Consider the following 22,176-nt stretch of genomic DNA (forward strand, 5'->3'; position numbering starts at 1 on the left):
CATTTTTGTTCAGTTTCCTCCTTACTGTTGAATCATGAACTCTGACCTTTAGTGGGGAAAACGAGGTCTGCAGTGCTTTTAGGTGTTGTTCTGAGTTTGTTGGATTTGTTGTTGATGTAAAGTTGGGGTAATTTTGGCAGCCTTGATCCTCCTTCATAAAGTTTTGATTCTGTGTTTTGTGCTTAGAAGAAAACATCCTACCCTGTTTATTGAGCCATTTCAAAACTTGCTAATATTACACTGTTATCCTTACATGACATAATCATCCAATTCAGTGTTAGCTTGAGCTAGAATAACACAATGACACAAGATTAATTTCACACATTTGGTTTATTTGTTACATTATTAAAAGTTAATAAATACCGTATTGTCAAATGCAGACAAGCAGTGATGGCGAGTTTTCAGCAGCGGTACATGTACACTCTGGTTGCAGCCACACCTCTGAGGGTTTAAGAGGCAGTACAAACAATCACACAATCAGACAGTCATGTCTCTCCCATCCTATAATTGTTTCCGCAATATTTTGAACAATATAAAAGTGCATTTTTAATGCATTTAAACATCCCAGGAAGAAAACATTTTATATATATATATATGTAAGACCAACATGAACGTCCTGCATAACTCATGCTCATATAAACATCTCTGTGTGTTTTACATCACTGATGTAAAATACAAAATGAGGAGGAGCTCAACGGGTTTCAGCGCCCCCTGCTGTTGAGAAAAAGATCATCTGCTTCAAGGCCTGGTTCCTAAACAGGGTGTTCTACTAGCTGTACACATATAAAACACAGAAGCCTTATCAAATCACAAAGCAGTGTGGTTTATTGGTGGCACTGCTCACTTTAGCACCAAGACATGGCCTTCAAAAGCCACAAGAGAACAAAGATATAATACACAACAGAGCAGGGGGCTGTCAGAATAACTGTCATTTAGTCCCTCGGGGAAAATCCCACCTCTACTTGTTTGGCACTTTGCTTTAAATTACTTACAAAAATCCTCAGTCTCGTATCAAATTGCTCCCTAAAAACATTTTGGCTTACTTACAGTACTTTATAAACTTTACATTGCTTACTTACAGTTTTACCACCTCCAGATGGTAAAGTCTAACACAGCATAGGGCATCATCTGTTGTGCACTCATGGCTTTTTGTATATATTTCAGTGTGGCCTGTGTTATTGGTTTGACACTGGGCTAAGGCACCTGTATGTCCCTTAGAAAGTGAGCCAGCTAATCGGTGATGAGCAGCTCAGCATGAAGGAAAGCACCCTTTGTTGCAAGCAGATTTTTATCAAAGCTCCCGCTGCAGTTGCAGGTTGTGATTGTCGTTTCAATTCAACCAAGATGGGCTAATGTGAACTAGACATGGGCCGGTGCGTAATCCTCATGGTATGACAAAATTTAGCCAAGTGGTAATTACAAAAAAGCTTAAGACCAAAATGCTTGATGTAATCTAATTGTTTTCATTTGAATCAGAATAAAAAGTAGCGTTACTTCTAAAACACTATTACATAATGATTATTATAGGAAAGGTTATTTAATTTATTTACTGGTAAATTGGTTGTCTTACATAAAATTAAACAAAATGTACAATAAAGATCTGAAAAGTGTTGTAGTTTCTTTAAGTAACCGTGCTTAATTTGCAAAAAATCGCTTTTTGTTGTTCTGCTTCTTAATTAGTGGTTGATGGTTTATCTGTATGAGACGTTTTGGGATCATTTCTCTGAGCTGCAATTTTTTCACAAGCTGGTTTCATAGCCATGACAAAAACAGGTGACATGCAGGCTAAAGGTAACATCTTAGGTCAAACATATTTGTCCTAAAAGGACCAAGAACTATAGTTGCTCTCATGCTGATTCATATTGAAAAGTGCATTATGTGGATATAAACATGATGAAATGAAGGGTATTTGTGTAAAAATTGTATCCCATTCTGGGTATTGCGTGTGTTTTGGGATCAACAATGTGGAATCACAGTGATCTGAGTATGTTAGTTTTCCCATAATGTCACCATCTATTCTTATATTTAAGGATCAACAGACTATGTTGCAATAAAATGTGATGGTCAGAAAATATTTAACAGAATTACTCGGAAAGTAGGTCCTGTAATGAGTTCCACTTTCATTTTCAAGCATCCAGCATGCTGACATGAATGATGCATCAGTGTAGCTTACAGTGTGACATAAAGTGATGTTGTTATGGCCGCTATCTGAGTCGCTGTTCTTGTCAATTCTGTAGCAAAACAAACTATGTTGGAATAAAAACAAGAAAAACATCCCGTTGGACCAAAAACATCCACAGCAGCTCTGCTTATCTGGCAATCAAATTCCGAATGCCATAGTGTTAAATGCGAGAGCCGTCAAGAGCCAAGGTACTAAAACTTATAGACAAATCCCTGATTCAACACACCTGCATCAAATGAATGGCTCATTATTAGGCCTCTGGAAGTTGATGACATGCAGAGGAGGTCAGTTATTTGATTCAGGTGTGTTGGAGAAGGGATCCATCTAGACTTGGGGACTCGCGCTCTAGATGCCATAATCATGATTACACTGCTGACTCTATGGGCAAGCAGTTGATTGTGACATGCTGAAGCTTAACAGATACAGTTTTAAAACAGTCTAACAGCTTAATAACAATAATAAATGACACCCTTCTAGTTTTCATATAATGACATTCTGTGTTATACCAGATCTGTATCCAAATAGCTGAACTTCTCTTTCTTTTAAGCAATAAAAAACAGTAGTAGCATACTTTCAAGCAGCTGACCGGCAGTGCACAGCAACAAACGAGGGAACAGCAACTTCAAACAGCTAGAAAAAGTTGCTTTTAATGCCAGTATTTTCTCATATTCTTCTATAAAATGACATTAAACAATCAGTATGAAAGAAAGGTTTGGGGGTTTTGAAACCGTAACCTTTAAAAACCCTGGAATACCTTGAGACCAGAAACCGGCCCATGCCAAGTCTAAACTGCAGTGCAATGTGGAACTTTATGTGAAATTTGGCCTAGCAGATGTCTGTTTGGGGAAGGTCGACCACACTAACGAGTCTACAGACTTAAAATCTATGTTTCTTTAGCATGGAGTCAAAGTCAAGGTGGAGTTATGTTAAAACTAGACTATGTACTGAAAACACTCAAGCTGCTGGTACACTTGAGGTAAAAATAAGAAAACAAAAAAAATCCTAATTAAGCATTAAAAAAATATCTCAAACTTCATCCTTTTCACAAAAAGATAAGGATTGGAGAGGAGGAGAGCTTATAAAACCACTGATAAATTTGTAAAAAACTGTTCAGAAAAGAAGGTTGGGTAGAAACCACAGTTGTGCACAGCCCAGCCTCAGCACCGCTTCACTGTCTGGGGACTCATGTGTGTGTGTGTGTGTGTGTGGGCATGTGTGTGTGTGTGCTTGGACCAAAAGACAGCACATACAAAGCTAAATTAAATCCTGATCCTGCCAGTCTTTGTCTGTCCTTCTAAGACGTTGTGATCAACACAGGACAGTAAAACCGTAACTACCATATATGGGAGGAGTAGATGAGGTTGTATGATGGGTAGTTTTATTTGCCGGTGGAGGGCTCTGAGTGGTCCTCCTACGACTGGGGGAGGTGCTGTCTGATAATCTCTCGGGACTGCGGGGGGATCCTGTCAGGAAAACGGACAGAAAACTCCACGATGAGGTCACCGCGCTGCGACGGGTTCTTGGGGAAAGGCAGACCTTCTCCCCTGACCCGCTTCAACGTTCCTGGCTTGATGATCTCGTGGCAAGGGAGCGAGATGACGCGGTTTTCCAGCGTGGGAATACTAACAGTGCAGCCACACAGCGCCTGGAAAAGAGAGAGGAAACACAGAGGGTTAAAGTCTATAGAAAGAAATGAATTCCAGAGCCATGAATATCCTAATGACTTAATGTTTCCATGGGGTAAAACTGGAGTTTATCTCCCCTCACCCCCAAAACACAACATCATGCTGTTGTGTTTTCTGTGCTGTGTGTGTGGAAAACAGAGAGTGTTCCACTTTAAAGATCACTTAGCTTGGACTACAGCGCTGCCGGGTCTGGAGAACCGCCTCTGGAAAAGAACATTAGGAACTTGGCATCGGAAAAGTTTTCAGCTCTTTGTGTGTTGTGTGAGTGCACAAGTGTGTCAGCATTGCACTGGGGACTAATTTTAGCAGCACCCTCATACCTTGGACTAATGAAGTGAGGCAGGAATCGGCTGAGCTCGAGAATAGTTGGAGGGCTTGTCAGATCCACACAGTCACGCTTGGCAGCGCACACACACACACGCACGCACGCACACCCCCACTCACACTCACACACATAAGCATAACCTCCTTATCACAATGTACCATGAATCCAGAGACATGTGGGTTTTAACGACTTCACAGGCTTTGTGGTGGGCATCTTTCGGGATATTAAGGCTGAACAGAAACAACTATTTTTAACTGTGTGACTGAATATCTGAATGAACAACAGACTTTATATAACACTTAGAAGCAACTGCTACAAAGAAAAACAGTAAAATAAAAAATCAGGTGTGAAGAGACACAGATGGAGATGAGCACACAGTTACAAATCCGAAAGGTTTGGGTCAGGAGAGTAAGAGTGAATAAACAAAATAGTAACTTTGAAATGTATATGTAAGTGAAACTTGTGTTTATATTCAAATATAGAATAATATATTTCAAGTAGGTTACAGGTAATGACAACTCAGAGTTCAATTGATCAGAAAATTTGAATAAGACCAAAAACATCATAGTTAGCAAAGAAATGTTATGTTGTGACCTACACAATCATGGGGAAGGTTTAATAGTCGTTCAGCAGAAAGATATGAGCTATAAACGTTCGCTGATAAGGAATCAGGTGGTTCACAGATAGTCTACAAACTTTAAAATAAACAATTTCATAATGACTATAATCAATGCAGAGTTGTTTTTGAGAATGCATGTGTCCCGCAGAATCCTGAAGCAAATTCATAATGCCAAACATTAAAGAAAATAAACTAAGTTCCAAGTACTATTAACTTCCACTCCGCCAGCTTTTCATAATGTAATTGTGTCTTTGCACAGGCTTAACCTCACAGCACATCTATGTCTGTACTTGCTAAATGTTCTGTTAGGAGCGTTGCTGGGTTTTCTTGTTCTGTCTGATAGAAAGTAAATATGGACCATTGACTTTCGGGTCAAGCGGAGCAGCTGTCACAGAGAGTGATTTTCCAGCCATGACATCAGCGTCCTGTCATCCAATACATACGTTGCCCTTTGACCTGGCCTTTTGGCTGCCTTAGAGACTCATCCTCCAGTTCTGAACACTTTCATTCACTAATGCAGATCTTACACACAGATACAGGTTGCCATAACACTGAGAGCACACTCCCATCTGATCAGTGATTGCATAAGGCTCTGCTCAGACAACAGCACCACAGAGACTGGCACATGCAAACAAACACTGACACTTTTTACGGAAAGCAAACTCTCAAGATTTTCTCAGAGAAAAAAATCCATCCTGCTTAAACCTAAAAATTCTGTTTTGTGTTTGCTTCAGGATGCAACAGATAAATATCCTCTTAATCGAAAGGGTCCTCTCAAAGATGTGGACTGACGTTGATGATGATTTGCACAGAAAATTGAAGAAGGAGGTGCAGCACCACCTCTTTCAAATGTGTGCTGAGAACAGAACATGCCAAGTGTATCTGGTCAGAATAACTGCAGCGTAGTAAATGACAGCAAAATAGCATTCACTTAAACTGATACGGTAGTTTAATTTTATACAATGCTTTACTTTTACGGCAGGCATTCATTCTACTTTACACTTTTTGTTCTACTTGTTTTAAACAGTAAACACAGTATGTCACAAAATAGTATTAGTAAAGTAGCTCTCAGAAGCAGGAATGGATAATTGTCATATATAACTGGGTGAAGAAATATTACTTAGAACAATGATTTATTGCGATCATTTTTTTAAATTGTAGTTTGTTATCAAGACAGTAGGTTGAGATTCATACTTTAACTGTTTAAACTATGATTTTCCACTACAGGTTTAATGAAATCATTAATAAACATCAATATATTTGAAGAAGATTTAATTCATTCATTTATTTCTTGTCTAGCAATACATTACTGCTTAATGTAAATGAGGTAGTGAAGGAGCTTGTTTGATGAAAGCTGTCATTTTTCTATTTTTAGAGTAATATTTGTGTTTTTATATCCCAGGCTATGTGCAGTGACAGATGTATTAAAAGCACTTTTTATTACCACTTTTTCTTTCATTGCAGTAAGTAAAATATCATGGTAACAATTTAAATCCATAGCTGCAAACAACATCACTAAACCATACAGAGCTGCCTTGCAACATGACCTGAGTTCAAGCTTTCTGTGAACTGTGGGGGAAACGTCTGAAGCAGAAAGGAGCATTGAAACATCCTACAAAAGATCCCATTTTGTACATTTGACATGCGTTTTTTCGGGGAGGTAATTTCTTGGCTCAATAATATTACAGGAGCAGAAAAGTGGCTCTACTGAATGACGACTACAAAAAGACTTTAAAAAGGTTTACCAAACTGAAAAGAAAAGAGAAGCCAGAGTTAAACTGAAAAGACTGTTTTTTTCTTTCACTTGCATAAAGATGGAATAAAAACTTTAATACATTATTTATGCTGTGTAATCGGTTTTTGTCCACACCTTGTAATTTGGCTCTGCATTGACGTGTGAGATTTTCTTGCAAGAGCACTTGCAATATTTTGACAATTTATCAAACCCAAGATATTTTTTCCCCTTGACAAAAATAAGTTGTTTAAGACAGATTAATTCGGAAATATCAATGACATACAGCATCAAATTCATCATTTGCATGAATTGCTTTGACTATTTTGACACTAGAGTTGCTTAAAGATGGTAAAAGTTTACTTTGGTCTTGGTTCCTGTGGAACAAGCTGTTACCTTCAGCCACTGAGTCCAACTAATCTGGATTTACACCAATGGAAATGCTATGAGAGATCTCTACTGCAGGTAGAAGTTTAACAAAATATAAATTCAAAAATCCAGAACTGTCTATTCAAGCACAAAATCTACTAGAAAAGATTCATCATCCGCATCAGCGACTATTAAGTTGATGGAAGACAGGCGTCCCATTTTGACTGGAGCGCACTGAGCCATCATCATCGCTACATTCTGGCCTCCTATGGGTGTGGAAAGAATTTGCTTCTAGAGAAATCAGAGTGTCAGATTTGAGCTACATCTCCTGTTGCTTGTGACTTTTGGAGATGCTGCAGGGATGAACGTCTCCCATGAGTGTCACAGCATGGTAAAGCAGAATTGGCAGCACTAAACTAAGCTGCCTACTGAGGGATGCTTCTGGCAGAAAACAAAACTGAGCAACCTCATAGCTAGGGAAGAATCCAGCTGTCAAAATATGACATAATATTTAATACTCAAACCTCGAACATCAACACATCCAAACGGTTCTGTTTTGCTCCTTAGAAACAACAAGCTGGCTTTCATTTATGGCAGCGATTATTCCTGTGACAGAACTTGTTTTATGTGTTGCATGACATATTTTACACTTTGATAGATTGGAGTGTGTGCAGCCCGCATTTGAGGCTGGGTTTTTCACTGCCGCATTCCTCGGCATTTTTGAAGAAAGCAGAGCAGAAGGAGGAGAGATATATGAGCTCATTTTTGCTTAGGAGACTAAATCATCTGACCCACTTCCCTAAAACTCCCAGGATGCAGCCCCCACCCCAGACACATTTCTCCTACTCTGCCTCATCTCATGTTTAACTCCACCAGACTTAAGTCTCTTATCTGGCTGTTGAAAGATGAGAAGGTTTTAGCTGTGGGAGTTGCAAAGTGCAAACTTAATCGCTTGCAGGTTTGATTAAACAACATCTCTAGCTTTAAATATGACTCAATAAACTCCAATGTGCTCTCGTCTGTGCAGAGTTGCTGTGTGAGGCCACTGCTCCATTACCTAGCTGGTTATTTGCAAAAGTTTGCAGAAAAACCATAAAAATTAGCTTAAGCAGAGTACAAAGAGCAGCACTGACATCCCTGGTCATCTCAGCGAACCTACCATCAGGTTGACTGTCAGGACGTGGCAACCTTAATGGAAACACTAAAGCAACGGAGCACCCAGTGCCCTCCACACTGTAGGAGCGGCCAATTAAATATCCTGCCAGTTACAATAATAGAAGCTGGGATTGTCACCACTGTAACACTACAATCCATCTTTATCTGAATGTGTTTGCAGGAGGTGGATACTTGTGTGCTGTCTTAGGTGTTTATGTATATGATTTCATGCTGATGCACATAACGAATGAGGATGGTGGTTCTATGCCTGTCACACCAGGACACCACATTCCTGCTTCCTCTCTCACATGTGGGTGGCAGAGACTCCGCTCCGACTGATCCTGTCCTCCAGCAATGACCACATGCAATGAACACATCTAGGACTGAGGAGCAGAATAAAGTGCATTGTAGGAATATTCACAAGCCTTCAGCGCTTTTACATTTTCTCATATAGCAACCACAAATATAAAGGGTTTTATTAAAATCTTATGTGATAGACCAGGAGTTTGCAACCTAAGGAGCCATTTTGCTCTTGGATTAGCCAAATAAGACTTGTTTAGAGCATTAAATGTCACATGACTTTTTGAAAAAAGATGACTTTTTAGACAAATATGTACATATTGTTATTTTTAAAGAAGTGTTTCATTTCTATTTTTAGGATCTAAAATAAAGATAAACATAAAAGTGGATGAATTATTATTATTATTATTTTAAAGCACATAGGTTTCAACCTATAGACAAGAAAAAGAGATCTAAAAACATATTACTTGTACTTTGTGGGAATCCAGTGCAAATATTGCAGGAAAAAATGCAATGGTTAAAAACCTGCATTTGTTATTATATCTGTATTAAAAAACAATAACTGGCTCCTTTTAATTTTCAGTCAAAGCTAGTAAGAGCCATTGTGGAAAGTCAAATGTGACTGCAGTCACAGGTTTCAGACTGCTGTGATAGACAGATACATTAGTGTAATTTTGAAAGGAAAGAAACTCAAACTTGTTTTTCATACTTGCTCTCTCAAATAAATAAAATTTAAAAATGATTTTAAAAAGGTTAAAGGCTCACATTTGTATATACAATACTTAACTCAGCAGTTAATAGAACCATCTTTCACTGCAATAACAGCTGCAGGTTTCTGGACATTGACTAGGCCATTCTAAACTACTTCTTGTAGGTGACTAACATTTTCACATCTAAGTTGTGGATCACAGCAGCTTCTTGGCTTCTTCTTTGATTAATGCTCTCCTTTCCTGGACGGTCAGTTTAGCTGGATGCTCATCTATTGGCAGGTTTGTAGCTTTTATTGTGATTAAGATGTTTAAAGTTTGGGAATATTCTTTTTTTTTTTAATCAAAGATGGGAGAATCCAGTCCTTCATCTAAAACATGTCCGGCATGTTTTAGATTTTTGTTTTACTCTACATACCTGACTTAAATTAGCAAACAATTTTTCTTTGTAAAATAATATTTCTCCTTACTTCACATTTTTGCACTCCTTAATGTTGGTCTATCACATAAAATCCCAATAAGACATGCTAAATTGTGTGGTTGAAGATGATAAATGTAGAAAAGTTTTAGAAAGTTTGAGGCATTTCTGTCCCAAAGCTTCCCAGCTGTGTGACTGCAGTGAGTGTTTGAATGATTGGATCCACTGGGAATCAAAATCCCTCTAAAGAATTAGTAACTAATAGAAATGTTAGCAACTAATAGAATAGTTGTAGCTCTACAATCTCATGTTGTAGAGCTACAACATGAGATGTTGAACAGAGATAAAATAAGTTGGACGTACCTCTTTTAGGGTTATCTTGCAGTTATAAATGATATTGGAACCGTCTCTTTTGAAGTGGGCATGCCCCTTGTCTTTAAGCACAAACATTATGTCGGCAGGAATGTTCTCAGGGGTCTCGTCCCCCTCCTTTGGGAAAGTAATCTTGGTCCCCTCCTTCCAGCCCTTCTTGATGACGATGTTGAGGATCTTGTCCTCTGTTCTCATGCTCCTCCCGTCTGGATTCAGCCTGCGGCGAGTGATCTTCATGCGTTTGGTGCAGCCGTGGAAGATCTCCTCCAGTGAGACCTTCAGCTCGTGGACCACCGGCGCGTCCTGGTGCTTCCGGTGGGTCCCCAGGCGCTCTGACGGGGTTGGCCCCCTCCTCCTGCGACCCTCCCCTGGAAAGCCATTGTTCATTCCTCCAGGAAAGCCAAACTGTCTCCCAAAATGAGCAAAGGGGTCATCCTCATCCATTTCTGTGTCCTGCTCTGCGCCGTTGCTGTGGTCGTTGTGGAAGGGGAAACCGTTGGAGCGGCTGTGGCTGCGGCTGGAGCCAAAGAACATGTCGAAAGGGTTGGAGCCCCCGAAGAAAGAGGCAAAGGTGGCGTGAGGGTCTCCATGGAAAGTGTAGTGATGCGTCGAGCTGCCAGGAGCGCCAGAAGAGCTGCTGCCTCCTGTCTTCAAACCTGTAACAGAACAGAGGGCTAAGAAATGACTGACCATACAAACACACGCTAAAAACCCCGTGCATCTGTGAACATCTTCTAACACACACATGGCTCTGACCCCAGCATCAAACCCCCTGGAACAGTATCATATTGGGGCCTGCCATGCAAAGCAATGGCAGGAACCTATTGCTATTGTCGGAGAAAGTGTTTCTTTATTGGGGCCTGCCATGCAAAGCAATGGCAGGAACCTATTACTCTACACCCAACAAAGTGTCTCTTTAATATTATTGGGGCCTGCCATGCAAAGCAATGGCAGGAACCTATTACTCTACACCCAACAAGCGTCTCTTTAATATTATTATAATTCTTTATTTTTCTTCCGTAACCGTTAATGCGGCTCGTACCGCTGGGTGCACACCTACAAATGAGGTATCAAAACGTGCAGAAAATTCACGCCATTGGAGCTATTATTTTTGGTGGGATTTGGGCTTAACGTGGCGACATAATTCGCAAAAAACTGCGAAAAAAACCCCATTATAACTCAATGGGAAAAATCCTAGAAATACCCTATTTTTGAGGATTTGCTGTGTCGTCACAAATTCACCTAGAAATGCCATTCAAATTTCATTTTGTAGATACGTCTGTGATCTCTTCGAAAGTGAAGACGGCTCGTCGATACCAGTTACGGTTTGTCCACAATTTGCCTCTAAGCGACCCAAAGTTTCTCATTTTTGCTCAAGTTAGAGTGCGTTTCTGGCTGCTTAGAGTGAGAGATGAAGACAACTTTTTCAACCCAAATCATTTTTGAAATCGCCATCACGCCCACAAATATCGCACGATTAGTATCAAAATCGGTCCTGACATTGATACGCCTGTCTGCTCCGGTAAAATGTTTTCGAAATTTATCTAGACCGTACGGTTTTCTGTCACGGTGCTTCAGAGCAAAGTCATGCGACAGGATTTTCTGAGGCTGTCTGAGGCTCTCTCCCATGTATTTGAATAGAATTTCAGATCTGGGCACAACATTTCTTTCTCTCATCGCTGTAAATGTTCTGAGTGAGGTACAGATATGAATCTCGGGACTATCGCAGAAGACACATTGAACTGTCATACGCTGCAAACGCTTTTCGAATATGTATTACGGTTCCCGAACAAGAAGGATTTGTTTCCAATGCTTTTTTGTCAGTAAAATGTGTTTGCTCAAACACACAATTGTGTGCTCAGCGCTCAGAGCTCACACCTGCTGAGACCATTATTTACCATAGCAACGGAACTCAAGAGGCTATTGGCTGCTGATTTGGACTACAGATACGCATCGCTGTAGTTCTATCTATCCTCAGTTGAAACAGATCAGGACTGAGAACTGGCCTTTAGAACTACCTGCTGCTATGGGCTGTATATAACTGATTGAACTCAGTAACTGTTACACATGGGATTAGTTTGGAACTTTAAAATTAAGCATACTGAAAATTTCAAAATAAAAGCCTTGAATATTTTACATGACGTAATTGCTCTTTTTGGCCGTATATGACTTTTTCATCCAAAGCAATGTTACACATGGGATTAGTTTGGAACTTTAAAATGGAGCATAATAATAATTTCAAAATAAAAGCCTTGAATATTTTACATGACGTAATTGCTCTTATTGGCCGTATATGACTTTTTCATCCAAAGCAATGTTACACATGGGATTAGTTCGGAACTTTAAAATGGAGCATAATAATAATTTCAAAATAAAAGCCTTGAATATTTTTACATCAGGTAATTGCGCTTTTTGGCTTTATGTGACTTTTTTATCCAAAGCACTGTTACACAATGGAATAGTTTGGCCCTCTGAAATGAAGCATACTGAAAATTTCAAAATAAAAGCCTTGAATATTTTTACGTCATGTAATTGCTCTTTTTGGCCGTATATGACTTTTTCATCCAAAGCACTGTTACACATGGGATTTGTTCGGAACTTTAAAATGGAGCATAATAATAATTTCAAAATAAAAGCCTTGAATATTTTTACATCAGGTAATTGCGCTTTTTGGCTTTATGTGACTTTTTCATCCAAAGCACTGTTACACATGGGATTAGTTCGGAACTTTAAAATGGAGCATAATAATAATTTCAAAATAAAAGCCTTGCATATTTTTACATCAGGTAATTGCGCTTTTTGGCTTTATGTGACTTTTTTATCCAAAGCACTGTTACACATGGGATTCGTTCAGAACTTTAAAATGGAGCATACTGAAAATTTCAAAATAAAAGCCTTGAATATTTTTACATCATGCAATTGCTGTTTTTGGCTTTGTATGACTTTTTCATCCAAAGCACTGTTACACATGGGATTAGTTCGGAACTTTAAAATGAAGTTTAACAAAACTTCCAAAATAAAAGCCTTGACAAAAATTTTAAATCGTACTGAATGGTGCACGTCCGCCTCGCTTAACGTTCTTGCGGTTCTCCGCGTGCCATTGATTACGTCGCGGCGTTCTTTAGCGTCGATGCCGATTTGTGGCGTGACGACGCCGGGCCCGAACCCCACGGGCGCGCCTTGGCAGGCCCCGGCTAAATTTCTTCCGAAATTTTCTAGTTATAATTCTTTATTTTTCTTCCGTAACCGTTAATGCGGCTCGTACCGCTGGGTGCACACCTACAAATGAGGTATCAAAACGTGCAGAAAATTCACGCCATTGGAGCTATTACTTCTGGTGGGATTTGGGCTTAACGTGGCGACATAATTCGCAAAAAACTACGAAAAAACCCCCATTATAACTCAATGGGAAAAATCCTAGAAATACCCTATTTTTGAGGATTTGCTGTGTCGTCACAAATTCACCTAGAAATGCCATTCAAATTTCATTTTGTAGATACGTCTGTGATCTCTTCGAAAGTGAAGACGGCTCGTCGATACCAGTTACGGTTTGTCCACAATTTGCCTCTAAGCGACCCAAACTTTCTCATTTTTGCTGAAATTACAGTGACAGCCGATCTCGGTTCAGATCTGGGCATAACATTTCTTTCTCTCATCACTGTAAATGCTCTGAGTGAGGTACAGATATGAATCTCGGGACTATCGCAGAAGACACATTGAACTGTCATACGCTCGAAACGCTTTTCGAATATGTATTACGGTTCCCGAACAAGAAGGATTTGTTTCCAATGCTTTTTTTCAGTAAAGTGTGTTTGCTCAAACACACTTGTGTGTTTGAGAGCTCACAGCTCACAGCTCACACCTGCTGAGACCATTATTTGCCATAGCAACGGAACTCAAGAGGCTATTGGCTGCTGATTTGGACTACGAATACGCATCGCTGTAGTTCTATCTATCCTCAGTTGAAACAGATCAGGACTGAGAACTGGCCTTTAGAACTACTGCTGCTATGGGCTGTATATAACTGATTTAACTCAGTAACTGTTACACATGGGATTAGTTTGGAACTTTAAAATGGAGCATAATAATAATTTCAAAATAAAAGCCTTGAATAGTTTTACATCAGGTAATTGCTGTTTTTGGCTTTATTTGACGTTTTCATCCAAAGCACTGTTACACATGGGATTACTTTGGAACTTTAAAATGGAGAATAATAATAATTTCAAAATAAAAGCCTTGAATATTTTTACATCAGGTAATTGCTTTTTTTGGCCGTATATGACTTTTTCATCACAAGCAATGTTACACATGGGATTAGTTTGGAACTTTAAAATGGAGAATAATAATTTCAAAATAAAAGCCTTGAATATTTTTACATCAGGTAATTGCTGTTTTTGGCTTTATTTGACGTTTTCATCCAAAGCACTGTTACACATGGGATTACTTTGGAACTTTAAAATGGAGAATAATAATAATTTCAAAATAAAAGCCTTGAATATTTTTACATCAGGTAATTGCTGTTTTTGGCTTTATATGACTTTTTCATCCAAAGCACTGTTACACATGGGATTAGTTTGGAACTTTAAAATGGAGCATAATAATAATTTCAAAATAAAAGCCTTGAATATTTTTACATCAGGTAATTGCTCTTTTTGGCTTTATTTGACTTTTTCATCCAAAGCACTGTTACACGTGGTATTAGTTTGGCCCTTTGAAATGAAGCATTCTGAAAATTTCAAAATAAAAGCCTTGAATAATTTTACATGACGTAATTGCTCTTTTTGGCTTTATTTGACTTTTTCATCCAAAGCACTGTTACACGTGGTATTAGTTTGGCCCTTTGAAATGAAGCATACTGAAAATTTCAAAATAAAAGCCTTGAATATTTTTTACATCAGCTACTTGTGTTTTGAGCATTATATAACTATTTTAACCCAAGGACTATTACGCATGGGATTAGTTTGGCCCTTTGAAATGAAGTTTAACAAAACTTCCAAAATAAAAGCCTTGACAACATTTTAAATCGTACCGAACGGTGCACGTCCGCCTCGCTTAACGTTCTTGCGGTTCTCCGCGTGCCACTGCTTACGTCGCGGCGTTCTTTGGCGTCGACGCCGATTTGTGGCGCGACGACGCCGGGCCCGAACCCCACGGCCGCGCCTTGGCAGGCCCCGGCTAAATTTCTTCCGAAATTTTCTAGTTCTTCTTTATTTTTCTTCCGTAACCGTTAATGCGGCTCATACCGCTTGGTGCACACCTACAAATGAGGTATCAAAACCTGCAGAAAATTCACGCCATTCCAGCTATTACTTCTGGTGGGATTTGGGCTTAACGTGGCGACATAATTCGCAAAAAACTACGAAAAAAACCCCATTATAACTCAATGGGAAAAATCCTAGAAATACCCTATTTTTGAGGATTTGCTGTGTCGTCACAAATTCACCTAGAAATGCCATTCAAATTTCATTTTGTAGATACGTCTGTGATCTCTTCGAAAGTGAAGACGGCTCGTCGATACCAGTTACGGTTTGTCCACAATTTGCCTCTAAGCGACCCAAAGTTTCTCATTTTTCCTAAAGTTAGAGTGCGTCTCTGGCTGCTTAGAGTGAGAGATGAAGACAACTTTTTCAGCCCAAATCATTTTTGAAATCGCCATCACGCCCACAAATATCGCACGATTAGTATCAAAATCGGTCCTGACATTGATACGCCTGTCTGCTCCGGTAAAATGTTTTCGAAATTTATCTAGACCGTACGGTTTTCTGTCACGGTGCTTCAGAGCAAAGTCATGCGACAGGATTTTCTGAGGCTGTCTGAGGCTCTCTCCCATGTATTTGAATAGAATTTCAGATCTGGGCACAACATTTCTTTCTCTCATCACTGTAAATGCTCTGAGTGAGGTACAGATATGAATCTCGGGACTATCGCAGACGACACATAGGCCTCTAATACGCTCGAAACGCTTTTCGAATATGTATTACGGTTCCCGAACAAGAAGGATTTGTTTCCAATGCTTTTTTTCAGTAAACCGTGTTGGCTCAAACACACAATTGTGTGTTTGAGCATGTATGACTCACAGCTCACACCTGCTGAGACCATTATTTACCATGGCAACGGAACTCAAGAGGCTGTTGGCTGCTGATTTGGACTACAAATACGCATCGCTGTAGTTCTATCTATCCTCAGTTGAAACAGATCAGGACTGAGAACTGGCCTTTAGAACTACCCGCTGCTATGGGCTGTATATAACTGATTTAACTCAGTAACTGTTACACATGGGATTATTTTGGAACTTTAAAATTAAGCATACTGAAAATTTCAAAATAAAAGCCTTGAATATTTTTACATCAGGTAATTGCTCTTTTTGGCTTTATTTGACTTTTTCATCCAAACCACTCTTACACGTGGTATTAGTTCAGAACTTTAAAATGAAGCATACTGAAAATTTCAAAATAAAAGCCTTGAATATTTTTACATCATGTAATTGCTCTTTTTGGCTTTATTTGACTTTTTCATCCAAAGCACTGTTACACATGGTATTAGTTTGGCCCTTTGAAATGAAGCATACTGAAAATTTCAAAATAAAAGCCTTGAATATTTTTACATGACGTAATTGCTCTTTTTGGCTTTATTTGACTTTTTCATCCAAAGCACTCTTACACGTGGTATTAGTTCGGAACTTTAAAATGAAGCATACTGAAAATTTCAAAATAAAAGCCTTGAATATTTTTACATCAGCTACTTGTGTTTTGAGCATTATATAACTATTTTAACCCAAGGACTATTACGCATGGGATTAGTTTGGCCCTTTGAAATGAAGTTTAACAAAACTTCCAAAATAAAAGCCTTGAGAAAATTTTAAATCGTACTGAATGGTGCACGTCCACCTCACTTAACGTTCTTGCGGTTCTCCGCATGCCACTGATTACGTAGCGGCGTTCTTTAGCGTCGATGCAAATTTGTGGCGTGACGACGCCGGGCCCAAACCCCACGGGCGCGCCTTGGCAGGCCCCGGCTAAATTTCTTCAGAAATTTTGTTTTTCTAGTTTTTATTACCATTTCCCAGGTGTGGATAAGTATGAAAAAAATAAAGTCAAATTTAGAATGAACAAATGTTTGATTTTCTGACTTGTCTTGTCTTTAGTTTTTAAAGGCGTATTTCTTTTACATTCTTTATCTTTAATTTTACTCATCAAATGTTGATTTTATCATTTCACCCATCAGTATTTTGGGTTTTGACCTATAGACTGAATACAGATGCATTAAAAATTTTAGAAAAAGTCTTTTCATCACTTTTTGGGCTTTAGTTACCTTTAAATTCATGTTTACCTAACCTGAGCCTCTGAGCATTAACCCTTTTATGACCTGAATTATATGGAGGCCAGTTGGACTTATTTTGATTTCATGAATGAAAAAGGAATAGAAACATTCCCTCACTGCATATATTAAGTCAGTGTCAACTTTCAGTATTACTGTATTGTTGACTATGCAATAAAAGTTTAGAAGTTAGTAGAAAAGACAAAAACAGGAGTCAGTTTCAGCTTTGTGTTGTTTTGAAATTTGTGGTACCTAGAGATAAGATAGGTAAATATTTTGTACCAAAATGTCCAAACTATATTAAAACTTCAGAGGAAATAAATGTAGAAAAATGACCTGAAAACATGTAAATTTTAAATAAAAAAAAGTTTTGGAAGTCTGTATAAAATCAGATACCAGACAGAGGATCTCTCTCAAAAAGCAGAGAGAATAAACCATTGTGGGTGGAAAAAAATCCCACAGCATCACTGATCTTCCAGCAGTGCTGCCAGTGGAGCAACAGTGACTGAAATACGAGGTCACTGCAAGCAAAAAAACTGAACACAAATACACACATGCATGCACAAAACGCCCACAAATGCAAACTACAGCAGTTGCCTCTATTCATATCGCAGCATCATCATGATCTCGAGCCATCTGTCTGTCAGGAAACTCACACACACATTCATACACAGATCACAACAGCAGCTGAGGAGGACTATGAGTTATTGGACCTGGTGAGGGTTGTTGACACTATAATAACCAACAATCACACAACGAGATAACATTATTACTTGAGTGACTAACACATATTTGTGTGATATTAGACCTGTGCCTGAGTTATCTCAATAGAAATGCCTGCTGGCTTCTCAGACAAAATGAGCTCTGCAGGCTTCTTGCTCTCCAAACGTTTTCACAGCACCCATTTCCTCCTCACCTTCCTCTCCCAGCTGGTCGTAGATAACCCTTTTCTTCGGGTCACTGAGAACCTCATAGGCCTCTGCGATTTCCTTGAATTTCTCCTCCGCGTTTGGATCTGTGTTCTTGTCCGGATGGAAGCGCAGCGCCATCCGTCGGTAGGCCTTCTTGATCTCATCCTCGTTGGAACCTTTGGGGATCCCAAGGGTCTTGTAGTAGTCCTTCCCCATACCTACGCCTCTCAGGACCCAGAAGCCCTCTCTTCAGCTCAGACTGTGCTGTATCACTGGTGAGATACTAGGACACAATAAGAGTCTCATGACAATCATCTGAGACAGACGCTGCCAAAAATGACAAGCTAGATGCATCTCAGTAGCTTAGAATTATGTTAAAAAGTTAACTTATTCAATTTGAAAAGTTTAAGTCACATGAACCTATTACGCAGTTATACATTTTATACATTCGTTATGGTTTACAGCAAATGAAAACCCATAATTCAGTTTCTAGCATAATTATAACATAACATAGGACCAATAAACGTTCAATGATGGGATAAAGTGTGGTAGAAAAAGATGCAGAAATATTAGAAATAGCCACACCTTTTAGACAATTACAAGGCAAAGCATATTTAAGGGTTTGGAGGAGGTTTACAATGTGAGGAATGCAGCTGGAGTTAGAATCTCAAGGGCCATCACGCCCTTTGTATGCAAGGATCGAGGATGTTGCACACAAGCTGTTACATTCCTTGTGTTAAAACTTCTAACTGGACGAAGCGAACTGTTGCTTCTTGGTTCAAAGTCCTCTTGTCAGGTGAAAGTAAATTCTGTATTTGACCACATAAACACAAATGGAGAGCTTGTATCTAGATTCAGACTCTAGGTTGAATGTGTCAGGATCACAGAGTGCAGATACAGAGTAAAGAGACAAGGTTGCAATTAACTCAACCCGGGCTTCCTTAACACCCACAAAACCACAAGCTGATCATCTCAAGCAAAATGAGCTCTGGTCATGAATTGACAGCAAAAAATTTAAGTAGCCCGCAATTCTGTACAAAAAATACTTTTTTATTGGTTATTTGCAATTTTACAGTTTTCTAAGTAGCCAAATTTTTAATTAATAAGCTCTGAACCAATATCTATCAAAATGAGTCTTGTTACCTTGTTGCATCTCCACCTTGCAACAAGGTGGAGATGGCGAGTAGTTTTTAAATTTTAATAAAAAATGAAGAACAAAAAAATACAAAAATCACAAGGAACGCAAGGAGCCAGAGCAAAACAAAACAAAAAAATCACAGCAGGAACAAACAAGCCAGCCAGGTGAACGGGGACGAAATTAGATTTAGCAGGAAGAACCACCAAGGAGTGACTGAGAATGAGATATATACTGTATATACTGGGGATATTGATTAGTGAACAAGGAATAGATGGATGATCAGAATGGGTTGACGGTGTGAGGGGAGAGAAAGAGAGAAAATGGCACATGGGTCAAAAATGGATAAACTTAGTAAAAATGAATCTAATACTAACAAATAACCAGACATTAGGAACATAGTTAAACTGGAGTAACTAAGAAAGGGCTGAAGCAAAGGAAAACAGAAACACGGCTGATCTAAATCAAAAATTGAAACTAAGGAACACATAAATAATAAGCACAAAAACAACTCAAACAACCCAAAACCCTGGCAATATCATCAAAACTGAGAGAAATAAACACTTTAAATGCATGTATACATGTATCTATGCTGTGTTTCAGTTTAATTTTCTGAACTAAATTATTGAAATACAGACATTTGTCAATTATATTCAAAACTATTGAGAATCACCTTATGACCTGGCCAAACAGGCCTACTTTACATCTGCTGATGGCCCCCTGCTGGCCTGGAGGACTTGCACCAAATCTTGAAATTACACATGGTAGATTTATGAAAAAATCTGTTGGAAAAATCCCAAGAGTTTTACATTTGTAGCAAAACTTAAGTTTTAATTCCTGCAGTTACATACACAGATCAGAAGGCAAGTTGTAGTTAAGTGCCTCACCTAGCAGCACACCAACATGTGGCACAAGGAAGCTGGAATCAAACCCACAACTGTCACCGCAGTCGCCACGTTACTTATTGAACTGCTGAGCAACAAGAACCAGCATTATTTGAGTGGTTGCTTATGGAACACTTTACATCATTACAAAAAGACACGTGTGGTTCTTCAGAATAAAAGCCTCACACGTTTGTTTTATGTAGTGCTGACTAATTTCTGATTTATTTCTTCTGTTATCTTTAAACTTAAATGCCTATTTCTATTTGCAAAATGGTGAATATTACACCAGATTCAAAATAACCCAGAGAAGTTTATTGCATTTTTATGTTAAAGTTAAAAAAAAAACATTAGTGTTGATGTGTTAATTTAAGCATAACAATAAAATGTTATGGTTTCATACAACAGTGCAGTGATGGTATACATCTGATATAACACTTTCACTTTTAGTTACACTAAATTTGACTTGATTCGTCATCAGACAAACCAAGAAAAAATCTGGCTTTGAAAATGTTGACCATTTTCAAAAATCTAACTGAGCCACTAGTTTGTGGTGGAAGAGATGAAACAGCCACACTTGAAGTCTAAGTGTGCCTCTCAACGGTAATGGGTTTTGCTGGAAGGGGCCCCCAAATTAAATTCTGCTCAGGACCTCAGACAACCTCAGGCCGGCCCTGGATCTGCCATGCACCCTCCAGATATCTCATTTGGAGACTTAGTGTGAGATCTATTAAGTGATATGTAGGGAACAGAGAGTACAGATTTCACCAACTGTTGCCATGGCGATATGGTGATGATGTAGTCTGAGATGGAGAGCAGAGGAATCCCCTTCATCTTACTGTAACCAAAAGGGCTTCTCCACATCAACTCTGCCTGGTAGCTCCAGAATAATTTCCCCTCAATCACCTCTTCTGGAATCACAGGAGATTTTGTGTAAAAACAGAAGGAAGAAGCCCACTGCAGACCACGGTGATACACTGCCTGAATCTATTGTGTTCAGCCTTATGGGCAGGAGAGACCCCCCTCACTGCAGTGCCTCTCAACAGGGCACAGCAGTCTCCAGAGAGCAAAATGAGGATTTTTTTTTTTTTTGCCTGTGCCCTCTACTTAAAGAAACAGTTCCAATTTGCGATGTGATGCCAAAAATAAAGCTCAATATTTCCGCTTATTTTCCGACACATACATACTCATATGCAGGCCCACAGACCACGTAAAAGGAGCGAAGACAAAGCCCTACCAGAATGCCCTGTCAGTGGAGAATCAGATCAGCATGGTCCGGCTTCCTTCAGCCTGTTTCTGCGCTCCTTTCTCCCCTTCAGCCCCGCTGTCTGCCCAGCCGCTCCGGTTCCGTTGCCTCCTTATAATAACCTGACGTCAGGACGCAGCACCGACCGGCGGGGATCACAGGCTCTGAAATAACCAGTGACCAAACGCTGAGGTCCGCCCGCCCGCTCGCCCACCTGCCTGACGTCTCGGTGGAAAACCTCAGAGCCAAATCTGTACCAGTGCTGTGTTGATGGGGAAGCAGAAACAGACTGGTTCTAAGAATCAGGGAGAGAAATGTGTCTAAATCGATGTCTCCAACAGCGTGAACAACTTAACTCTGATGGTTGTTTGGAAAAGCAGCCCTCTTCTTAAACTTTATAATCCTTTAAAAGTAAAAACTGTATTTTAAAATCTCCTTACCGACCCTACTGCTGCGGTGTCCGTCCCTGGACTTGTGCCTGAAATATGGAGCCTGGACTGGAGATCAGACCAGACCCAGCCCCCTCAGCCGCCCTGCAGGAGTCTTTTTTTTTTTTTTTTTTTTTTGCCCCCCTGGATTTCTTGAAGAACAACTAAAAAAAAACAAGTTTCCCAAAACTATCAAAAACAATGTATATGTTTCTTTCTTTTTGCTCTGATTAGATTGGACAGATGATTGCTGTAGATCAGCTGTCCACAAACGAGATAGAGTCCCGTTTGGATGCGGATCTAAAAAATGTGGGTGAGCGTGTCCATGCGCGCGGTGCTACAGTCGTGCCTCGTGCCTGGTCTGAGTCATGAGATGACTCCACTCACACCCGCA

At 39.4% G+C, this 22,176-nt stretch overlaps 1 protein-coding gene across 5 annotated transcripts; it reads right to left on the reverse strand.

Annotated features, from left to right (window-relative positions):
- Positions 1–311: 311 nt before the first annotated feature.
- dnajb5 (DnaJ heat shock protein family (Hsp40) member B5) lies at positions 312–21,874 on the reverse strand. 5 transcript variants are annotated; one of them, XM_023343962.1, is made up of 6 exons: positions 21,346–21,840; positions 20,115–21,019; positions 19,901–19,975; positions 18,098–18,375; positions 9,856–10,520; positions 312–3,827 (listed from the first exon to the last, which is right to left on the reverse strand). In XM_023343962.1, exons 4-6 carry the CDS (start codon positions 18,306–18,308, stop codon positions 3,594–3,596), a joined length of 1,110 nt encoding a protein of 369 aa, XP_023199730.1. In that variant the 5' UTR covers positions 18,309–18,375; positions 19,901–19,975; positions 20,115–21,019; positions 21,346–21,840; the 3' UTR covers positions 312–3,593. The 5 variants fall into 5 exon arrangements, with proteins under 5 accessions (XP_023199730.1, XP_023199729.1, XP_005804056.1 ...); XM_023343961.1 differs by having other exon boundaries at positions 19,901–20,009; XM_005803999.2 differs by lacking the exons at positions 19,901–19,975; positions 20,115–21,019 and having other exon boundaries at positions 21,346–21,616; positions 21,795–21,874.
- Positions 21,875–22,176: the final 302 nt, after the last annotated feature.

The sequence above is a fragment of the Xiphophorus maculatus genome, chromosome 12 (genome assembly GCF_002775205.1).
Source record: "Xiphophorus maculatus strain JP 163 A chromosome 12, X_maculatus-5.0-male, whole genome shotgun sequence".
Classification (NCBI taxonomy): Eukaryota; Metazoa; Chordata; class Actinopteri; order Cyprinodontiformes; family Poeciliidae; genus Xiphophorus; species Xiphophorus maculatus.